The sequence below is a fragment of the Poecile atricapillus genome, chromosome W (assembly GCF_030490865.1).
Source record: "Poecile atricapillus isolate bPoeAtr1 chromosome W, bPoeAtr1.hap1, whole genome shotgun sequence".
NCBI lineage: Eukaryota > Metazoa > Chordata > Aves > Passeriformes > Paridae > Poecile > Poecile atricapillus.
Genome location: NC_081288.1, coordinates 27,222,304 through 27,243,619, shown reverse-complemented (window position 1 = coordinate 27,243,619; position 21,316 = coordinate 27,222,304). Strand labels below are relative to the sequence as shown.

Genomic DNA, 21,316 nt, shown 5'->3' with positions numbered 1-21,316 from the left:
GTGCCAGTCAGATCCTATAGTAGCTATGAGGAAATCATCAAGGAAACCATTAAAACAGCCTGACAACAGTTCTTTTTTGTACCATGCAATGAATTTAGGGTTTGTTACCGCAGCACACTTTGGAGGCCAAAAGTGAAAAAACGATTTTTAGAAAGGGACTAAGTGCATTTGTTAAGGCCAGGTCCAGAAGATACTGCCAGAAAGCTGATAAAGTCCATAGACTGCTGAAATGGTGTCAGAGAAAGACCTCTGTATATGCAAGCCTTGTATTTTATGCTTCTGTGATCATCTGTTACAGGCTATTCTCAGAGGCAGAAGAGCAGATCAGATGGCCTTTGGTCTGATTGCACACAATGCTTCTTATGGATCAAAGCTCTCAATTTTAGCATGATTTAGATTTTGGAAAGGTTAACTTAAGGAAAAAGAAAAGGACATTTGAAAAGCTTGCATGCCTCTTCTGCTTCCCCTTTCAGCCTTCAAAGATGTGCTCCTTAATCATTCAGCCTCCAGGAATGGTAAAAGTATTGCTGAATTAGCAACATCGAGGATTCCATAACAGCCACTGAAGTGTGTGTTATTGCTCCCAGATCCTGCCCAGGCCCCCTATTAGGCACTTCTCCTGACCCGGTCTCAGCTGTATGTTCAACATTGCCCTATATTCCATTTTTTCTCTTTTCCACATTCTTGCTAGATCACCTTGTTCGACTGCCCCATTTATGACGTGATACAGTTCTGATAATGCTCTGTTGGCCACTGTTAGCTAAACCCTTCTCCCAGACCACTCATTTCTGCATGGGCAAGTGACAACAGGAATCTACAGGAAGACACCTTATGGACAAAGGGTTGCTCTGCTATTTGTAAACATCCTTATTTCACGCAGAATTTGCCACTTCAATTGGATTCAGCCTTACAGCCAGTCAGATCAATACAGTTTTGCAGTACAGTAGAGTAAACAATGCAACACAGTGATTCCAAGTCTGTAGCTAGACAGACCAAAGTAGCAGCACAAGTAAGTCAGAAATTCTCCTGCATTTCTCTGGGCACAGAGCAAGCTCTGAGACCAGTCATCACAGTTGGTTTTGTATACAAAATATGCGTGCACGTAGACGTATGGACTAATACATTCATCACTAACCCTCATTTAAGGGACCAGCTATCCAAAGTCTGCTCATCACCCAGTGAATGTGCTTTAGCTGGGAGTGCCAGATGCATCCAGGACCCGCAGTGGCTTTACAGACCACTGCATGAGGATATGGCTGTAGGTTCAAAATCAATCAAGAAATTACTGTTCCAGCTTGTGATTCAGTCTTTAGTTCTCCAGACAATCCTTCCCAATCAAGATAACACACAGGTTGATTGTTTGTTTTTATCGCTCATAGTGGAGTTTGGATTCAGGTTACCTGGAATGAAAAGAAGTTAAAGTAGTGTTAATGTTCAGTAAATAAGACCTGGATAAAGTTTGGACTCATGCTTTGCTCTCTTTTTTTACTATGCACCTATATTTTTCTGCACTCTCTCATAGCTTTTTTTCTACTGCAGTGAAATGAAGAAACATTAAAATAAGAGCAAATGCAGAGTATATTATAGAGAAAATCACTCAAGAAGTATTTCAGGCTTTGTCTTGTACCCAGTCCAGATTCAGTGGTATCATTAGGTCCCAGCTGGCAATGAAAAATAATCTGGTCATGCCTTGGGTGGGAAGTTTTCCAAAGAGTGAGGTATGGAAAAAAAACAAACAAAAATGTAAGGTCATCTCATCCACTTGATACCCACACACATTCTCAGTAGAGATTTTTTTCATGTTTTGTTTCAAATATCTCTAGTGACAGTGTTTCCACCACTGCCTTTGCAAGACAAATCCCAATGCCTCAAGGTCTCTCACTAAAGTGGCAGAAGATGCTGCCTCCATTTTTCATAATCACTGCTTACTCTCTGAATTTCTTCTGCTCCCAGTATCTGTACCTTTCAATGCTTGCACTTCTGTCTGGTCTCCATCATTACAGATGTTGATCTGGATGCCCCACATATCTGTTTCAAGCACTGTACTAAAGTGTGTTCTGATGCTTTTGCAAGTAAGGAAGCTCATCTGTGCTCTGAGCTCAGCAAAGCTTGCATGTCTCTAGCCCAGGGCAGCAGGGACTGAGAGGGGCTGCCTTGGAATCACTCTGAATATGTGCAGGCCTTGCTCATGTATTTGTACAGAAGGAAGGTACATGTACATCTCCCAAGCACTTGGAGCCAGATGCCTTTTCAGAGTGCAAACAGAGAGGGAAAACTGCCACAGGTCATGGTGACATGCTACTGAGAAATCTCAGCCTTGCTAAGCTTAGGGAGCATTCAACCCGAGTACTGCCTCTGAATTGGGCTTCAAGAGAATAATTTTTAATGTCACTCTCTTGCTTGTGGGTATTTAATCAATGTTGCCCTTATCTGTAGGTGATGGGGAAGAGAAGAGCTCTTTTCTCTCCCCCTCCTCTCCACTTTCTTCCACACTGCATCTTCTTGATGTTAACCTGGGAGGTTGCACTGCAACCTGTCCTCACTGGTGGCTGCTCTGTGTGCTACTGCCTCCTCCCCAGAGCTCCCTGGGGCATTTCATTCTACCTGTCCCCCTCTGACACATCCTCATGTTAGTATTATCATTACGCCTGTTTCCTCCCCACCCCTCTTTCCTTCCCTGTCTCTATCACACTCAAGACCCTCATGTTTATTTTGAAGGATGTCTGTGCTTCTCCGCTTAATTTCAAAGCCCAGCCCTTTTATTCTTGTCACTCTTTTCTTCTGACCTTCTTCTACATATCCCACTACAGTTAGAACAAACATCCTCCTTGTATGTACCCAATAACATTTCCCTCTTTCTCTCTAGAAAGGAGGCTGAAAATTCCAGTTACTACCCTTCCATGATCTCACTTTTGCTGAAAAATGCTGGTGATAATTAAGCCGCTATTTCAATGCCATTGCAGTGCCCAGCATAAATCCCATTTCCTGTTGGAAGAAGCACACGGAACTAAAACACAAAATCCTTCTACTAAGTGTATGTATTCTGCAACCACCACTCATGAGGAATGAAGTTGATGCACGGAGCAACTCAGGTCAGCAGACCCTTCTGAACAAGCCCACTTTGTTTTTTCCAAGGGAGAACACTAACCAAAAAGTCTGTGCCTTCTAATGGCACACAGCTTTCAGACCTTTGCAGTGTTTCCCAGAAACTGCATACATGAGTCACTGTCTTTGCTGATCACAGTCTGCCCAGCACCAGCTTAAAATCAACAAGATTCTGGTTGGGTTCAGAGCTGCTCTTGTGTTTCTCAGTGGGAAACAGTGAAATTCAAGGGTTCTGTTATTTTGATGATGTGTTTTAAGAAAGCCTTGTAAGACGATGTACAACTTCCATGTGGTGTGCTAGGACAACACCTCAGGGTGTTAATTCAGATACCTAGTTTGGGACATTACTATCTGTAGCCCTTGTATTTTCCAGACTCCCAGATTCTGACTCGTAAGTACCCTTTTCTAGCCTGTAAATACTGCATCAGATTTTCAGGCTCCCTCACAGCACACACTTTCATAATTTTCCTTACCAGTTCAGATTCTCTTCATCACCATTTGCTCTCACAAGACCAAATCTGACTTTTAGCCTGCTTGAATAATGTCTTTCAACTACTTCATGAGCTACTCAGGTGTGGATCTGGTCTCTCCATGCATTTGCAAGATGGGATATGTCTCTCTGGTGCTACAGAATTAATAGTGACTTTGGAGGATGTGTGCACAGGCAGACCCATGGGGCTTAAGTGTGCTGTTTAATCTTTACAAAAGTTAAGGGCAGCTATTTCAAACTGTGAAGCTCTGAATAATTGCATCCTAACCTGCCTGCATACCAAGTACCTTCTCCTTCATTTCCACTTCTTATCTCCCTTCTGTCACCCAGAGTATCACAGCACCAGTTTTTACTAGCTTTGCTCAAAGACAACTTAAACTTTTAAAACTGAGTCACCCCTAAAGCTACCCAAGAACAAAATGCTCCCTATCTTTATACTGAGGCTGGAACTCTAGTCCATGGCTGTGTTTAAGAATTTTTTATTAAATCCTTTTCTGTTCCTCAAGAGTCTCCATCTGTCTGATGTATCCTCTACCATCTCTGTTCACATGCCACTTTGGGCCTATTAGACTAGAGAAGTTTTCTCTCAAGAATAGTGATTTAATTCAAAAGCAACACACAATCCATGATCTTCCTCCAGCCTTTGATGACACCAGATGGCCAAAGTCTACCTACACCATACTTCAAAAGCTGCGGAGTCTCCCACTGTCACCATGAACAGGCATTCTCAATTTGCATAAACCAAAAATACTAGCAAGGACTCACTGGAAAGGTTTATCAGGTCAGAAAAAGCACAGGGGGAAGACTGGTGTGCTGGACCTCAGAGCTTTCCCTGGACCTTCTCTCAATTCTTCTTCCCCCTTACTGAAAGAGTTGGCAGTCTGCAGGAAGTAACAGCAGCAATAAATAAAATGTGAACATAATAGCATGGTAATGTCTTGTGGAAATGGTCTAGACCAAGTATCAGACTGTCTGGCACACATCCACTGTGTCAGGAGGAACAGAGACAACCCTGCTGCCCGGATGGTGCAATGGCCCAGCAGGGTGCAGCCCCACTGTCCCACCAAAGACATCAACCTCTCGTGCAGTAAACTGGGCCTGAGTTCATCAAGAAATTTAAAGCAGCTGGACTGGCCGCTTTAAAACAATGAGAATCTCTGATATTTCAGAGCACTGTGAATCAGAGATGACACAATTCTCTCCTTCTGTCACTAGAGGGTAGTGCAAGCACTCAGGTCCATTCCCACGGAGTGGAAATGCCCATACATCTCCCCACAGGTCCTCGCTCATTTTGCTTTTCCTGGCTTTAAGGAACGGGGCACCCCAGCACATAATGTCTGTGCTCAAGACTTACTTGGAGAGAGGACTTCTTTAGACCAGGGTTTACTTCTGCTTCCCCAAATGCCAAATGCAGATTCTAAAATGGATCTACTACAGTCTTCAATAAATTTGCCATGCTGTCTTACAGTTCTCTTGTGCTCATCTGGCATTTTTGAGTCCATCCTTCATTTAGCCAGAAATATTTCCAGGAACCTAATTAATCACTGTTGTTGTCTGTCACAATACCCTACTTTTCTTCTTGGTCTCAAGAAAATGTCTTTCCATTTCACATCATGGTAGCTGCAAAGGAATTCAGTTTCTCTACATCTGCATTTCACATTCATCAGAGCACAGAATGGTCTCTGGCCAGACAAGTGGAGGAGAAATTTTTTCCTTGCAATTAGTTTATTTTCATGATGGTGCAGGATGTATTGACACCCAACACAGCTCACTGAGAGAAAGGACAATCAGGTTGAATAGTCCAAAGATTTACTTCAATCTCACAAAACATGTAAAATGTTGGGGAGTTAGCTATGAAGCCATAACCTATTAGAAATTTTTATCATTTGTCAGTTTTCAACTGATTGAAGCCTTGGGAGGACTTAGTGAAAATACCAGTCACACATTAAGAAAGAAAGAAGAGTTGAGATCCAGTGATCTACTTTGTAGCTTCTATTTTCACGACCTTCTCCCCCATTTCAGAAGGTGGTAAAGGAGCAAATTAAAAAGACTTGCACCCTTTCCTCCACTCCTTGGCCCTCACCTCAACATAAACATATTTTCTTCTCCACCAGGAATTTGTCACAGTAAATACACCTGCCTAAGCTAATGAGAAAAGGAGGGATTACACTGAAAATCTGTCTGTGGCCTGCTAGCCACTACAATATAGCACACAGTGCTGCTGTTTGTTAGGGAAATGCACTTCATGAACTGAGCACTGTTTTACACAAGACAATGTTCACCTTTCTCTCCCTTTGTTGCTCAGAAGTATGAACAACATCCACATGAGAAGTACCAACTTTACAGAAAGACTGCCATTAAACTGCTTTCAACTTAAATTGCCTGTATCTTTTGATAAAACTTCTACCTTTTCATCTTGCCCATTTTGATTCAGAGGAAATAAGAGGATCTACTCACAAGTGCCTATAGTGGGTATGCTTGCATCAATCAGCAAAGCTCAGAACAAGGGACGCAGAAAGCAGAATATGCTGGGAGAAGGTTTTACCTGAGTTGCCTCCAGTGCTCCGAACACTAGCATGGCCAATGCTGAGCCTCTCATACTCCAGTTTCATGTTACCAAGGTCTTCTCCTGAATGTCCTTCACTTGCAAAAGAATTGGCCTCAATGCTTGAGCCTGGAGACCGCTTGGCCTTGCGACTGAAAAGCCCACTAGCAAATCTTTTTCCTTGCTTTGCATTGGTCTGTGCATCTTCTTTCTTTATGTCACGAATAGACTCTCTGGATTTGGATTTATTTTTCAGGTCCATGTGGAGCCGGGACAACAGTTTCTGGGGGCTCCGATTCAGCTTGTTCAAGTTCTCCAGAGGTGGATCTATTTCTGGGAACACTTGCTCCAATGTGACTAAGTCATTCAGGAACTGGTTTAACCGTTTCTTTGACTCACTTGTTTCCTCCTTCTCCATGTTTCCCTGATTGTCTTGCCTGTGCCGTGAAGCCCAGAGCATCATATCACCACGGGTTGCCCCTGCTACTAAACCATACTTTGGGTTAATGAACTTCCGAGCCACGGTGGAGGAATGAAAGCCTGGCTTCCCAATTCCATGGAGGAATGGGTTAGCAATACCCAGTTCCTTGTACAAATTAACTTCCTCTGAGATTGCGTAGAGCTCACGAAACTCAATGTCAAACATCTCCACATGCTGTCCTGTCAAGACTAGCAGGATGTTTCTGTCAATGTGGGATGAAGTCCATGTGAAACTAGGAGGAGGAAACAGAACCAACATTAGATTTTGGGGTGCATAATTGACCCAGCCCACCTAACAAAACCTAAGACACTACATGGGAGTATGTAGCATTGTGCCATTTGCCCTTATATCCTTGGCCAGATGGGCCCCAATAGATACATGACACAACATTATTGTTCTTCTTTAGACATGTAGACCAGATTTGGAAGAAAAGGCCCCAAAACTCTGAAGGACAGTTTACCCTTTTAAAAAAGCAGCACTGCATCAATAGGAAAAGTCTCCAGATTGAAAACCTCACTGATGAGAACTGAGTACAGAGACTGGTGGGGAGTCCTTGCAGACCCCTTCCTGATGAAGTGTGGAACTGTCTCTAGCCCTCTGAAGTGGTCTGCCAGCATGGGTATGTTCCATTCTCTGAGAAGGGCTCTATGCCACCTTCTCTGTTGTCCCACTCCAGTTTATACAGATGCCACACAGATTACAGAAGCTGGGATAGAAGGGGGATGACATATGAAGAAGACTCTCAAGCAAAGTCATGACCATTTAAATAAATGCCTTAACACCTTAAGCAAGAGTAACCCACCTGTATGATCCAGTGGCCACCTTTTCACCATCCACCATCAGGAATCGGGATGCCAGTGTGCCTCTGATCTTCCCTGATGGCATGTAGAACCCAACTCCTGTCACAGAGCGTATGCGGATATTCTAACAGGGAGGTGAAAGACAAAATGTCACAATAAATAGAGCAGAAAATTAGATAATTGCCAGCTCCAAGTCTTTAGATGTCACTCGCATTATCTCACTACTTCTGGGACTACAGCTCATTTTGTATCAGCCACCAGAAGGGCTGCAAAAGGAAAGTACAGTGCTGTAAGTCCTGTCATCATCCCCTGTCTACCCAGGTCACTCCTCTCCATGAGTTTATAGCTGTCCAAGGGGTCAGCATCATCAAAACCCTGCCTGCTGCCTTCAGCTATTCACTTGAGCCACTGGCAAGACAATGCTGTCAGAGAAGTGTCTCTACTAATATCCTTAATAGATCAGTGAAGAAGAATTTCTGAAGATGAGGAAGAAGAATCTTTTCATAAAATGAATGGAAGTAGTTAGAAAAATAACACCTCTCCCCAAACCTCACTTCTCACACCCTTTGGTCAGTAAACATACAAGTAATAAAACAAAACACTACCAGACATAGAAAAAACACAAAGTTAAGGTTACAGGATTTTCAACAATAGATCTGTGCCTACTATAAAGATATATTTGCACATTGGACTGGGTGTTACTCTGCTCATGGGTCCTGGCTGCACAAAGCTGAACTGCCAAAATGTCTAACATGAAACATTCCGCCTTGCCCCAAACCCAAAAACATTGAATGTCAGTGTAAGTTTGGAGCAAATTATCTTGTCACTCTGACACACAAATCTAGACAATTTTGTTCATTCCACCATCTTTTTATGTAAGGATTCCTTAAGAATAAAAAGCTAAAATGCACTGTAAACTGGAGTCATAAATCCAGGGCTGGGAGTTAGATAGTCCCAGGCATAATTGCAGTTCTAATACTATTCCCTGTGATGTTCTGGGAAAGTCCATTCACCTTTGTTTCATTCTTCCCCTTCTGCAGAGCAGAAGAATCAGGAGGATTTGGCTAATGCTAACACAGTCTCAGATTCCACAAAGAGCTAAGTCCTATTACTAGAAACCTCAATGACAGCTTAAATATTGATAGGCTATAGAAATCAGCATGCAGGAATAAGTGATTATAAGAATGCAGATTTCTTTCAAAATCTGTTTTTCTGAATATAACTCCTACCTTTTGAATCCACTCCTATTTCCCCCCCCCCCACTAGAATACAGCAGTGGAAATACAAATTCTGACTAACAGTAACTGATGATAGTACTGTTTTGCACTCAGCTGTTGCTTGATCTGTCTGGAGTCCTGTGTGGGCACTAGCTAATTAATGCTCCCAACACTGCTGAAAGTATTATTACCCTGTTTTAAAGATGAGGAGCCTAAGACAGAAAAAGATGAAGTGGTTTGCCCAAGGCCTAGCAGTGAGTCATATGTGTGGGATGCTGAAGGCAGGTTGGGTAGAACACAGGAGAAAGGGTGCCCTTTCCAGTAGTTAAAATAACATTTGAATCTGGCTGGCTGATCACCTGAAATATGTTTTTTTTTGCCTTGCTGATTGATGTTGGATGTGGGATTTTCCAAATCATGGTATGCTGACTGTGCAAGACAAGAAATCAGTCAACAGCTCAGACTCTGATATGTACTCCCGTGAATCAAGAAGTATTAGTCTGTGTGAGCAGAAAGTTTCCCAGCATATAACAAGTGTGGATCTTACTGTGTTTGAATGTTCTATCACCTTCTTTTGGTGGAAAGAAAGCACACTTGAATTTCTGCAGTAACTGAGGTGTACGTAACACTTAGAAGGGTGCAGAGGGGATGGCACTGAACAGCTGAGCACATAAATCTCCTTGAATAAAGTACATACAGGAGTGCATTAATACATCTTGAAATGCAGAAAACAAGCACAAAGTCATATAAACATCAAGTCACTTAACAGGTTATTTGTGTAGTATTTTCTGCCTTGAAGGATCTCAGAGCATTTGCAGACTGCTAAGTCAAGCTGTACAGAGAAAGAACAAGCCTGGGTTCATGTACCAAAGACTGCATAATAACAAAAGAGAAAAGACAAATATAAACGAGATAAGATTGCAGGCATTTTCAGGGGGACTAGAGTTACAGTAGTAAGAAATATTTTGAGTAGAGGATCAGTTAACTCACCAGAGAGAAGTGACACCTCCAGAACTGTATTGTTGCAGAAGCCTGCTTAAGGTTTATTTTGCCATATCCTGGCTTATGGGAGATTCAGTCTGCATTAAATTTCCATATTTCCTTTCCACAGACTTGCACCACTCCTCATCACAAACAGTGACTAACATCTCCCTGGCTACAACTTAATATGACTGGCAACAGTCAAGCCTGACAGAGCATCCTAATACAAATAGTAATTCCTTGCTTTATTGTGACACTTTTAAACCTCACTCTGAATCCACAGAAAGCTAAATTAGACCCAATTTAGAAAGTGAGTAATGCTGTGACTGACTTGACAGATCTAGGTTGTAGTGCTTACAAACTGGGGCTGAGTAGGGGGACACACAACACAGACCCTGAAGGGAGGTGGTGTAGCTGCTTCCACCAGAGAATCCTATGTGTACCTTCCCTCTTAGAACTGGGAAATCCTCTGTTTGCCCTGGACAGTTTTGGAAAAGGCATGGTTATTGACAAAACATTGTAACTTGCAAGTATTCATGTAGAAGAGGATGGAATGCAGCTAGCTCGGACATGGCCTGCCAAGATCATTACTGAATATTATCTACCTGTGTCTTTACGAAAAGAGAGCCTTACAAGCTTCCATTCTCAGAAGGTCACAGACAGTCTAGAAGAAGACTCTAGCAGACCATTAAAAAACCAACAGCACTGCTTCACATCACATTCCACTCCTCCCTCATCTCAGGTAAGAATCAATGACAAAAAATATAAAATACTGAAATGAAATTCCTAAAGTTTCTTAGGCAGAAGCTTTTTAGACGTTCTGAAGTGAAAGGAGAAACTTCTTACGTGTTGGGAAAAGGGATGTAAAAATTAATGTGAAAGCAAACTTCCTGCAGATAAGTCATTCCCTGGGCTTGCTTGAAGCTCTTAGGAGAACTCTCTTCTTTGGGCAGGAGTGTCTGTTACTGTGCTTGGGGTTAACAGAAACAGGAGGACAAAAACACTTATAAAAACTCGTGAGAACATTCACCCTCAGGTCCTGGAAAAAGAGGAATTTCTGAGGGGCTATGAATTTTGTGTCTATGAGATCTCTGATTCACTGTGATCTCCAAAGAATACTCTTGTGTCAAACATAACAGAAATATGACAAACCATGTCCTGTAGGCTCAGGAAACCGTATGACTCACACATACAAGACATGCTCTTATGAACAACCCATGAATGTTCTGATGATTGAATTTAAACACGTTTCTGGTGAACTCTGGCCTTCAGACAAAAATTGAGGGTTTCTCATTTCATGCTTGGAGTTGGTTGAGAATTTTTACATTTTGTAGGGTGAGGTAGTGTCGTCTTACCTCCTGATTCTACCTTACAACTGGAGGGAAAGTAGTTTCCCTGCCATGAGACTGTCAGCAGGTCATGATACCTTGCCATCTCTACAAAAATAATACAATAGCCAGGAATTTTGTGAAAATGTCCATCATTGTACACAGACAAAGGGCAAAACACCGTGTTAACAGTAAATCTCCCCATATTAGGACTGTTGAAGTATTCATTTTGCATTGGAGGAACAGGGCAATGGGTCTAAAAGGGCAGCGAACGCAGAACAAAATGAGTATCTGGTGGTGACAGAATAAACATTGTGACCCTGCAGTTCATGGTAGTGCATCATCTCTCTCCCCACTTGGATCAGAACTTGCCTCTAAACCTTAAGAGTTGTATTTCACGTGTCTGCACACTTCCTGAGAAAAAAGCCATCCTCTGTACCTTGCACGAGGATTCCAAAGGAGAGGTGGGCAGAAGGGCAGGAAAGAAGAGTATGCAATTCCTTTGCTGGCAAACTGTCTGGTGAAAACCTTCTAGAATAAAGCAAAATTTTTATTCAAAAAGGAGATAACATTCTCCCTGTTGCTAAAAATCTGAAGAAGAAACTCAGACATCAAAGCAGATGTCAGGAGAAAGACTGGTAGGTAAGAAATGGGTGAATGATAGAGTTAACTCAGCAATTTCAATATCCTTTGTGGTCAAACAATACAGGACACAATGATTCTGCTTGAAGAAGACCGGAGGACCAGCTTTCTTTCTTGCTTTAAATCTGGATCTTCAACCCTTGGCATGTTGCATCAAAGAGGAAGGGCTGGGGGGGGTCCTCAATGGGAAACATTAACCTTGCTGGAGCTTCCTTGGGTATCCAAAACCTGTTACCAAGGAAATTCCAGCATGATAGTTTCTGCTACACAGACCCAAGCAGCAGCATAGGCACATCCAAGGCAGCTGTGGGTGGGATACTAAGAGAACATCTTCCTTGAGAGGCAAAGGACTTCTTTCCCCATCCCATGAAGAATCTCCCTGGTCATTCCATAGGACCATATACAGGAATTACCTGCACTGATCTTAACAAGACTAACAAAAACTTGGAAACTGGTTTAAAAGAAAGATAACTAGAAAAGAAAGATAACAACCTTCAGGGGAATTTAAGATCCAGTTTGAGATACCTGGGAAAAGAGGGGAAAAATTTGAAGGACAGCAATCTGTGGGCTGAAGCTCTGCAGGATAGTGAACAACTAGGTCAAAAGGTGTTAAAAATTTCTTCTCAGTGGAATTCTCAGCTTGCACTATTTTTAGCTGAAGAAGTCTAAAGTAAAGCATAGCATGGTCTGCCATGAAAGAAGGGAATCACAGAAGAGACACAGAAAAGTTTTCTCCTTTTGATTGCATCAGTTCAGAAGGCACCTCCTTGGCGAGAGCCATACAACTAGACTGCTGCAGGACCTAGGCACTGGTGTAGCACATCACTGTGATGTGGTTTAGGAGTGTCAAGTCTTTGTAGATACCTGTGGAGAAGGATAAGAGGAAGAGTAGAAGGGGACCGCTTACTGTTTAGAGGCAGAAAAGACAGACTGAAAGGAACTCACCTCTCCAACAGCAACACAATTCTTTCTAAAATGTCAGGACATCTTTTCATTCACTCTGTCCAGGAGTTAAAATATTGTAGCACTGAAGACATCATTCCTATACATGATGATATGGTGAGAAAAGTACTGGGAGACTGGTACTAGAGCAAATGGAACTACTGCTGTGATTTCACAGCTATGTACCAAAGAGACACAAGCCTAGGACACACAATATCACTGGCACATGAAACATTGCAACATCTATTGTAATGAGGTCTGTGTCTTACTTTCAAAGACACCAGAGGGAAGGACGTTCCATCACTGTTTTGGAGAAAGATGAGAAAACTTCTCAGCTGGATGTCTTTTTTGATGAAACACAGAGCAGAGTGGTAGCTCACAGGAGCACTGTTCAGATACGTGCAGGTAATTTTCACACAGATTTAAGATCGTTCTCCTAAAATTATTAATATAAGACTCTATAATCTTCAGAGCTTTCTGAGTTTTGGTTGTGTTTTGGGGTTTTTTAACTATTAATTGAGTGTTTATGGAAAATCCACCCTTCCTTCAGGCAAAAAGCACTTTTTCCCCTGCCGCTGCTCAGAACAGTTGGATCACAAAGAGGGGTGAGTCTGGCATCCCATAGGTTGTTTCCAACCTAGAAACTTTTTTCAGTATTCAGAACAAGTCTGTAGTAGTAATGGTGACTAAAAAGATGGGGGAAAAAAAAGGAAGGAATACAATACTAACAAGAAACACAAAGGATTTCAGTCTGTATGTAATGGAGTGAGATCCTCTGAGGCTGCTTCTGCCCACAAAGCTAGACTGACTACTCTGCTGTGCTGCATGCACTGCATGAAGGCACTCTGGTATGGGACTGGGCAGCACCTGTGGCCCTCAATCCCTTAAATTCTCCTGCAGAGGAGGACTACAAGCTCATTCACTCTCAGATGATCACTGCTAGATAGGAAAATCTTGATTTCACAGAGTGTATGTGTGCCGTAAGGAGGCATCCATGCAGACAACTCAAAGAGCTACTTGGGACTCTAGTTTGAATCCTCACATAGAATACCTATAGGAATTTTCTCTGATAATTTTCTCCCCAAACAGGAATTTTTAGGTCACAAGGGCCAAGAAACTACACAGATCCCTGTCTTGGGTGAAAGGCAAAAAAATCCATATCTTTCCTTTTTCTTTCCTTCTGTACTATAAAGCCACTTTGTTGTCCCTCTGTGTTCCATCTAAGTGCTGTGTTATGACTTGTAGGGAAGAAGGGATGTGTTTCCCGGCCCAAGCAAGTTCCAAGATTCATTACAGCTGCAAAAGGCCACTGACCTGCAGGAGATAATGGTTCAGTACTGAATATCTTACCCGGATCTGCAAGTCACCGAGGTCAAGGCATCTGCACATTTCCAGGAAGAGCTTCACTCCCTCCTCATCTAGGATTATATAGACTGGGATCCAGCGCTTATATGCTGCATCAACAATATCGCGGAAGATGTCCCGGTCTGTAAATACATCCATGACCACTGCAATAATCTGGAAACAAGAAGATGGTAGACAGACAACTGAATATTAGGAACTGAAAGGAAGGCCTGTCCCAATGGTGCAAAATAAAGGAGAGCACTGATACCAGATAATGGAGGAGAAGCCCACAGGGAGACAAAAGTACAGGGAAGTACATGCCCAAGGACTACCAGTAATTGTAATTTTCTGGATTAACTGCCGCAGTTTGGAAGGAACTTAGTAAATGTCTATGAGAGTTCTCCTTCTGGATGAAAATTACTTATTTTAGCAGCCTGATGAATGCCAAAGCCAAGTACCAAATTTTTTCTCTGTATTGAGAAACTTCCATTGTCTCTGTAAGGATTCACTTAAATGAAGAAGAACGCTGAAAATAGACTGAAAAGAAAGACTGAAAACACAACTTTAACACTTAAGCTGAAGGTGTCTAATGGAAGAATGAATAAGCAGAGGAATCAAGGCCTGCATCCCCAGCCACGATGCATAGTGCAGACAACAAGAATTCTATCTTACTTTTTTTTTTCCACAAATCCCCGTGAAAAGTCTGCTCTCAGGGCTGGCTTCCCAAGGAATGATTTATAGAGCTCAAACATAAACACCTCATATTTCTCAGGAAGGGACCAGACTGTATTCAAGATTCAGAGGCAAAATGATCATTCCCTCTCTTCGCATGTACTGTTTTTGTGGTATAAAACTAATCCTTTTTTCCAGGCATAGATTTTACATAAAAACAAAAGGTTTCACTGACGTGAGAGACAAGTCTGAACATTTATAGGATGAGTAACAAGAAAACCAAGAAGGTTATGGGTAACTTTAATGCTGATCTTACAGAAAGGGAGAGAAAGACAAAACCTGTATCTTTTATGCCACTAGAGATAACAATTAATTTTTCTGCCTGAGTTATTCTTCCCAACATTTTAAAGGTTACCAATGGAGGAAACTACTGTTTTTCTAGTCCCTCAGCATAACATCAGAGTGCCATGTCAGAGCTGCCATGCTGACAGTATGCTGGGAATAGTGTTGCCTAAATTTTAATTTCCCAGGTGCTGGGGATCACAGCAATAAGCCCATCTGGGCTGAGGATGGCATATACAGGTGTGAATCTGTAATACTGAATCACACAGTAGGATTTTCTTCACTTGATGCTTGGAAGAAGTGCAGCTCTCTTCCAGGAGCCCCCTAAGGAAGGGGGAATAATTCTCCCCAGAGACCTCTTTCCTGTGAAAAATGCCCTTGAACAAATGGGAACACTTTTGGGAAAGTGATGCCGCAGTAAACATCCTCCACTGCATCTGCAGAATCTCTGCTGAGTCTCTGCTTGTACAGCCAACAACAACCAACACTTCTGCCCTGTCAGGCTCCTTCTGTCAACAGTGCTTACACCAGCTTCCCTTTGTTAGAGAAAGAAAAAAGAGCTGACATTGTATTTATGCTCATCATTAACATGTGAGCTCCTGATACAGGTGAACTGTGCTGGAGCTACATCATACTAATTCCCACAGTGACTTCTACTAGGCAGGATTTCAGGTCCTGCCTTGGTTTTCTCTTCCCAGCAGGATGCAGGGAATGTTACCAGAACCTCTGAAAATTAAAATACAGTGAACTTGTGCCACTTTGTTTCCGAACAACTCCATATACAGGTAAATAATAATTTAAGGCATGAACAGTTCATGCATTAACTCAGGCCACTATGCTCCCTCTCCCCCCACACACAGTGGTATGGATGAACTATTTAGGAGAATGAAAGGATGAAAAATAATATTCATTTGTAGTAAGAACATCCACATAGGGAATGGATAGCAGAAGCACGAACTTCTTTTGTCTCCATTTCCTCCATTTGCAACGAGTCTAATGACTGCAGAAATTACACCCTGTCCTGGACAAACCATTGTCAGTACTGGCTTTGCAATGTGAAGGGATGGTTCCCTACAGGCTGTGGGGCCCTGGGTCAGTTCAGGTTGCTTTCCAAGACTGGGGACCATTGAGAACATCAGTCAAAACTTCCCATGGGCAATGCCTGTTGTTGTGTTTGCCATCTCAAAGCCCTGTCACAGCTGGTGATCTGTCAAGATCACCCATGAGCGTTCTCAAGCACAGCAAGTCAGAGCATGAGTGTCTACCCCTGCAAGAGGTTTTCCCCATTTCTTTTCCTATCCTACAGATAATAAACTTATCTGTAGGGCCCATAGGTGTGCCCAGCTCTTCATAGGAATTTTAAGATTGGCAAGCTGATGCTTGCTAATCTCATTGCAGCAAGGTAGCTTAATTAACATATATTTGTAAAATATTGATGATAAGCCACCCACAGACATGTGCCACATATTACCAGTATCTGTTTAGACCCCCCTCAGAAAAAACAAACCAAACAAACCCCCACTCTCATTTGCTGATTGAAAAGCTGCTACCTGGAGACTTTTTTTTTTTTTTGGCCAGGGCCAGCTGAGCTGAACACAATAGGCATAGTTATCTATGAAATGGACCATTAAACACTCAAATGGCTGTTAAACATGAAACCAGCTTTGGGCTGGGAGGGGCACAGTTTGTCCAGTCACTGAAAAAATAAAAATCTACAAAGGAATTAATTATTTCTAGGTGCCAGGCACAGCTATTGAAAGAAACAAACTTTCCCAGTTCTTGAATGGTCTATAGAAGCTTTTGTAGCAGTGAAAAGAGGAGGTTGCACTACATCGGAGTGTACCAAGTGACTGAGCACACCACTCATTGAACAGAATTACAGGGTGTGCACAATTTCTGAGAGCAGGGAGTTGAGAAGATCACCCACCAGATTAATGCCTCTCTGGAAAGTTTCCTGTGTTTCCTGGCAGATTTGGTTTGAACAAGTCCGCAAAAGTTGTGCATGTAGTGTGTGCTGGCAGAAGGGAACAGGTGGAGGAGGAAATGACTGCTGAATTATAAAGCAGAAAAACCAGAAAGCTACAAAACTACGCAGGGAATGAAGTTTCTTACACTGTTCTCCCCTTTACCCAAGGGGTGTGACAGCTCTGACGGGGATCTTTTCCTGGGTGGTCTTCCCCGGGAACTTCACCCACATCCGGGGTGGGTGACGGAAAACCTCGTGATTGCCCCCACCTGTTCAACTCAAGCTCTTGTAGCATCATGACTGGTTTTGCTTCCTTGCCAGAGGTGCCCTGTCACCACCAGCAGTCATTTCCAGGGAAAGATAAATGGGAGGAGCAGCCACGTATTGTCTGCACTTTGGCTACTTGCAGTTCAGACTGGACGTTGTTGAGACTACAAAAAATGAACCCAAATAAACACCATCCCGTAAGCGAACACGCTGCCCTGTCTTTAACTAGGGATACCTGCCCACACCAGGTAGGGGTGGCTGTAACAGCATCATCACCTGTACTCCTGTGAACCCGCGAATGAGGCCGGGGCAGGACAACGCGAACCAGGGGTACAGAAGCCAAGCTGAGGGGAGGTGGAGGGGGTGCGCAGAGGTTTAACCCCATCACGGGCATCAGCTTTGGCAAAGCGCAACACGGCTGGCAGCAAGGCGCAGGGAAAGCCCAAGCATTGCACGGCTCCCGCTTTGGAGCGAGGGCAGCCCGGCTCTCGCCCACCTTCCACCCCGTGCCCTGAGCCAGACCCTCGGCCCGGCTGAGGGCGGGCAGGGCCGGCCCGTCGAGGGTCGGGCCGTACCTTCTGCGCCTGCTGGATCATCTCCCGCACCACCTCCTTCAGGTGCGGCGCGCTCTCCTCCTTGCGCGGGTGCGTGAAGAGGGACACCCGGCTGATGCCGCGGTAGAAGGTCTTGTCGGTCCAGCCCAGGTCCAGCGGGGGCACCTCGGTGTCCGAGCACTCGGGCCAGTAGGCCAGCGAGAGGGTCTCGCCGCCGGGCCCCCGCGCCACCTTGCCGCCCTCCCGGGGGTCGTCGTAGCCCCGCCAGCCGCCCCGCAGGTCCTGCAGCTCCCGGCCGGAGAGGAAATCGCGGAGCTGCTCCTTCCTCAGCGCCTCCCGGTACGCGGCCTCGCCGCGGGTCACCAGCGCCTCCAGGGCTCGGCGCTGCTCCTCGCTGTAGTAGAAGCGGGCCTGGGCCTCTGTCACCTTCTCGTTGACGTGCAGCTCGTCCAGCAGCAGCACCTGGGACTCCGCCATGCCGCCGGCAGCCCCAGCGCAGCGCCGGCCGGCAGCGAGGGCAGGAGGGAGAGGCAGGGCCGGGACCGCCTCACCTGGCCTGCCCGAGCCCGCCCCGACGGGTGGGGCGGCCGCTCCCCCGGGCCCTGGGGACACGGCTGTCCCCGCCGCCCTGCCCCTCCGCCAGACCCCTGCGCCGCCCGAGCTGCGGGGAGAACAGTTTCTGCGAAAAGGAGAAACAACCTGACCTAAGAGATGGAGGATGCCATGTAAGAAAAAAGGGAAGAGCCTGGTTACGTGGCGGCCTAAACCAGCTTCGAGGGATGTGGGTTAGAAATCTTCAGCTAACTTGTGAAATTGTAGCCTAGGAGCGAACTTGGTGCATTGAATTGGGAAAACCGTGTCTTTGAGGGAATACCCTCACCCACTGAACACATGAATTTGGAATACCCTGTGCCTTTAAACAGAGGTGGGGAAGGAGAAGGCAGTAGTAGTTCAGCCAGGTAGTGATGTAGATTCATTATGCAAATGTTGCCCGAATATGCAATGTATAAATATGCTTGCATATGTATACATTGTGTATGTATGCATAAATACGCTTCCTAGCTTTGTGGGTTTACCACTTTGCACCCGTCTCTGCGCAGACATGAAATAAAATCGAGTATCTCAACTCTGTGCGTGGATCAGCTTCCCCACTGAGTGAAAGAACCCAGATTTGGGACAACACCCTGGCACGGCTGGCACCAGTGTCCCAACCGCAGTGCTTGGAGGAGAACCACGCTTGGGCCCTGGGTGTATTTTGGTGTGCGAATTCAGAAGTCTATTTAAGACCTTTTCCCCCCTTTTTCAGACTCGTCAGCCACCTGAGGGATGGAATAAGGAAGAGGGGGAGACGACTGAGGCCAGGGACATGGGCAGAGCACCATGGTGGCCACAGGCAGAGGTGTGTTGGCTGCAGTGAGCTGGTAGCCAGCCCTTTCTGAATCCTCTGTCAGCTCAGCGACTCCAGAGAAGCAGGTGGTGTGGGGTACCCAGTTTACAGAGGGGAAGATGACACAGCAATGTGCCAGAGGCTGCTCAGCAGGCTGGTGTCAGAGCAAGGACAAAGTCCAAGGCAGTGGTGAAATACAAACATTCAGAGGCATTTGCAGTGCTTTACATCTGTGAGTAGCCCTAAGTGCTCACATGTAGAAAAAAACTACAGGAGACAGAGCTTCTAAAGCTGCTCTTTGTTTCTCTCTCTAAGAAATCACCTGCCCTCAGTGTGAGTTAGTTTAAAAAAACAAGGATCAGGTGGGCCACCCACCATAGCTCGTGCTGTGCTGTTCCTCTCCTTCAGGTTAAAGAGATACTTTTGGTATTCCAGACTGTCTTCAGGAGTATTTCCTAGCATGAAATACACTTAAAATTTGAAATTACACTTTGCAAAGGTCTACTCCTCTGCCTATCAAGTCTCCTTTAAAAATTAATTTCCATGTAAGCTCTTTTAGCCTTATTTCTGATGGAAATGAGACTTACATGGTCATGGTATTTGCATCTGCCTGTCTGTCCATGTCTCTAATAAACTTTTGAGCCCACTGTTTGATTTCAAACAAGTTTGGCAGAAGTGCAATTACATCCCTACAGATTTTGTGAAAAATAACAGGCCTGATAGCAAAAAGAGACTCTCTCACAGTCCCCGACAGTGAAAGTTACAACATGGGTTCATGCCTTATTAGACTTCAGATATTCCATAAAATTGAGAATGCTAATAAGAGTCTGATCTGTAGGAAGAGCTTCAAATTAATTTTTTGCCATCTTAGACACCGTGGTCAATCAACCACAATATACAAATATACAGGAGATGTGACTTTCTTAGTTCCAATGCTTGCTAAATTACTTGTTGGTTATGTTTTTTTTTTCTGTATCAGAGGCTGCCATCAGCTCTGCTATTTAATGTGGGGCTAAATAAAATCTCTTTAATCCTGGATGCTCTGTTCATTTGTAGCTGCACAATGTAGTCTTTTGTGTTCACCTAAGGCTCCCACATGAAAGCAACAGTAGGTTCACAAATGTATGTATAGTTTTGTATTTAAAAGCAAGAGAGTATTTCCCACATCCAAGTAAAGGCAGCAGAGATTATTTTCACTTTGTTGTGATGAAATGTTTAGCCCCCACCTCTCACACTAGAAGACAAAATGTTGTCTGTGTGTTGAAAGGATAAATAGGGGCAAGGAGCTTTGCAGAAGCTGAGAGAGACCTCTTCCCAAAGCAATCCCTTCCCATCTCACCCCCACCCCCCCCATTCCCACATCAGTACATTCCAACCAAGTCTTTTCCTGATCTGGAGTTTTTATAAGGTTGGATGATTCACTTCCTTTTGATTTCCCCTGATCCTCCAGCGGACAGCCTCACCTCAGAGGAGTATAAAGGGCTGTGCAAACAAAATGCCCTCTCTGCCACAGAGTCAATCCAAACCTTCAGGACGGGAGAAGAAGACACTTGGCAGGCAGGGTGGGGGAAAGACTTGCACCTGGCCCTGCCCTTGGATCCTCTGGGAGGGAATTCCAGTTCCCACTCTTAAAGAGAGTCATTATTGTCTGGGCTCAGGTTTTCCTCTCTGCCCTTAGCACCAGCTCAAGAGAAATAAGAAAGGGGAAGGCTGATTTTGAATTGTGCTGAGGCAGCTGCCGATCCACACAGAACTATGCTATCTGCCACTGGATTTGTTTTGTTCCCAGGGATTACTTGCTGGAGGGGATGCTTGTGCACAGGCAGGGTTGGGTCTCTTTACTTTTCGCCTCTGTTTGGGTGTCGTCCCAGGCCAAGTCCTGGTTAAGGCCTTGCTTACTTTTCTGGTCTGGTTCCAGAATGTTTTCCAAAGGATGTGAACTAACCTATCAGGAAATATTACCTCTTGTTGTAACCCTCCCCCAACCCTATTACAGTGTTTTAAATCTGTCTTCAAACACCTCCCACGTATAATCTGGTTATTTGGGCCTAATTGCTTAACTTTCCTTTGCGAGGCAGTGCAGGCTGTGCATTAGATAAAGATATGGCACCTTATATTTAGCATTAATTGCGACTGTGCTTGTCCTGAGCACACATCTCTCTTGTTAGTCTTCCTATGTAATTTCAGTCCCTAAATAGTCCACCTCATGATATATTCTTTGATAAATTTCCCAGCAGTGTTTCTCGTGTGGCA

The 21,316-nt window shown here is 44.2% G+C and overlaps 1 protein-coding gene across 1 annotated transcript; it reads right to left on the bottom strand.

Moving 5' to 3' along the window:
• Positions 1-1,131: 1,131 nt before the first annotated feature.
• LOC131592143 (protein FAM83F-like) lies at positions 1,132-18,168 on the bottom strand. Its single transcript, XM_058863444.1, has 5 exons — positions 17,698-18,168; positions 13,882-14,049; positions 7,424-7,545; positions 6,141-6,853; positions 1,132-1,400 (listed from the first exon to the last, which is right to left on the bottom strand). The coding sequence occupies exons 1-5, from the start codon at positions 18,151-18,153 to the stop codon at positions 1,336-1,338; spliced, it is 1,524 nt and encodes a 507-aa protein (XP_058719427.1). The 5' UTR covers positions 18,154-18,168; the 3' UTR covers positions 1,132-1,335.
• Positions 18,169-21,316: the final 3,148 nt, after the last annotated feature.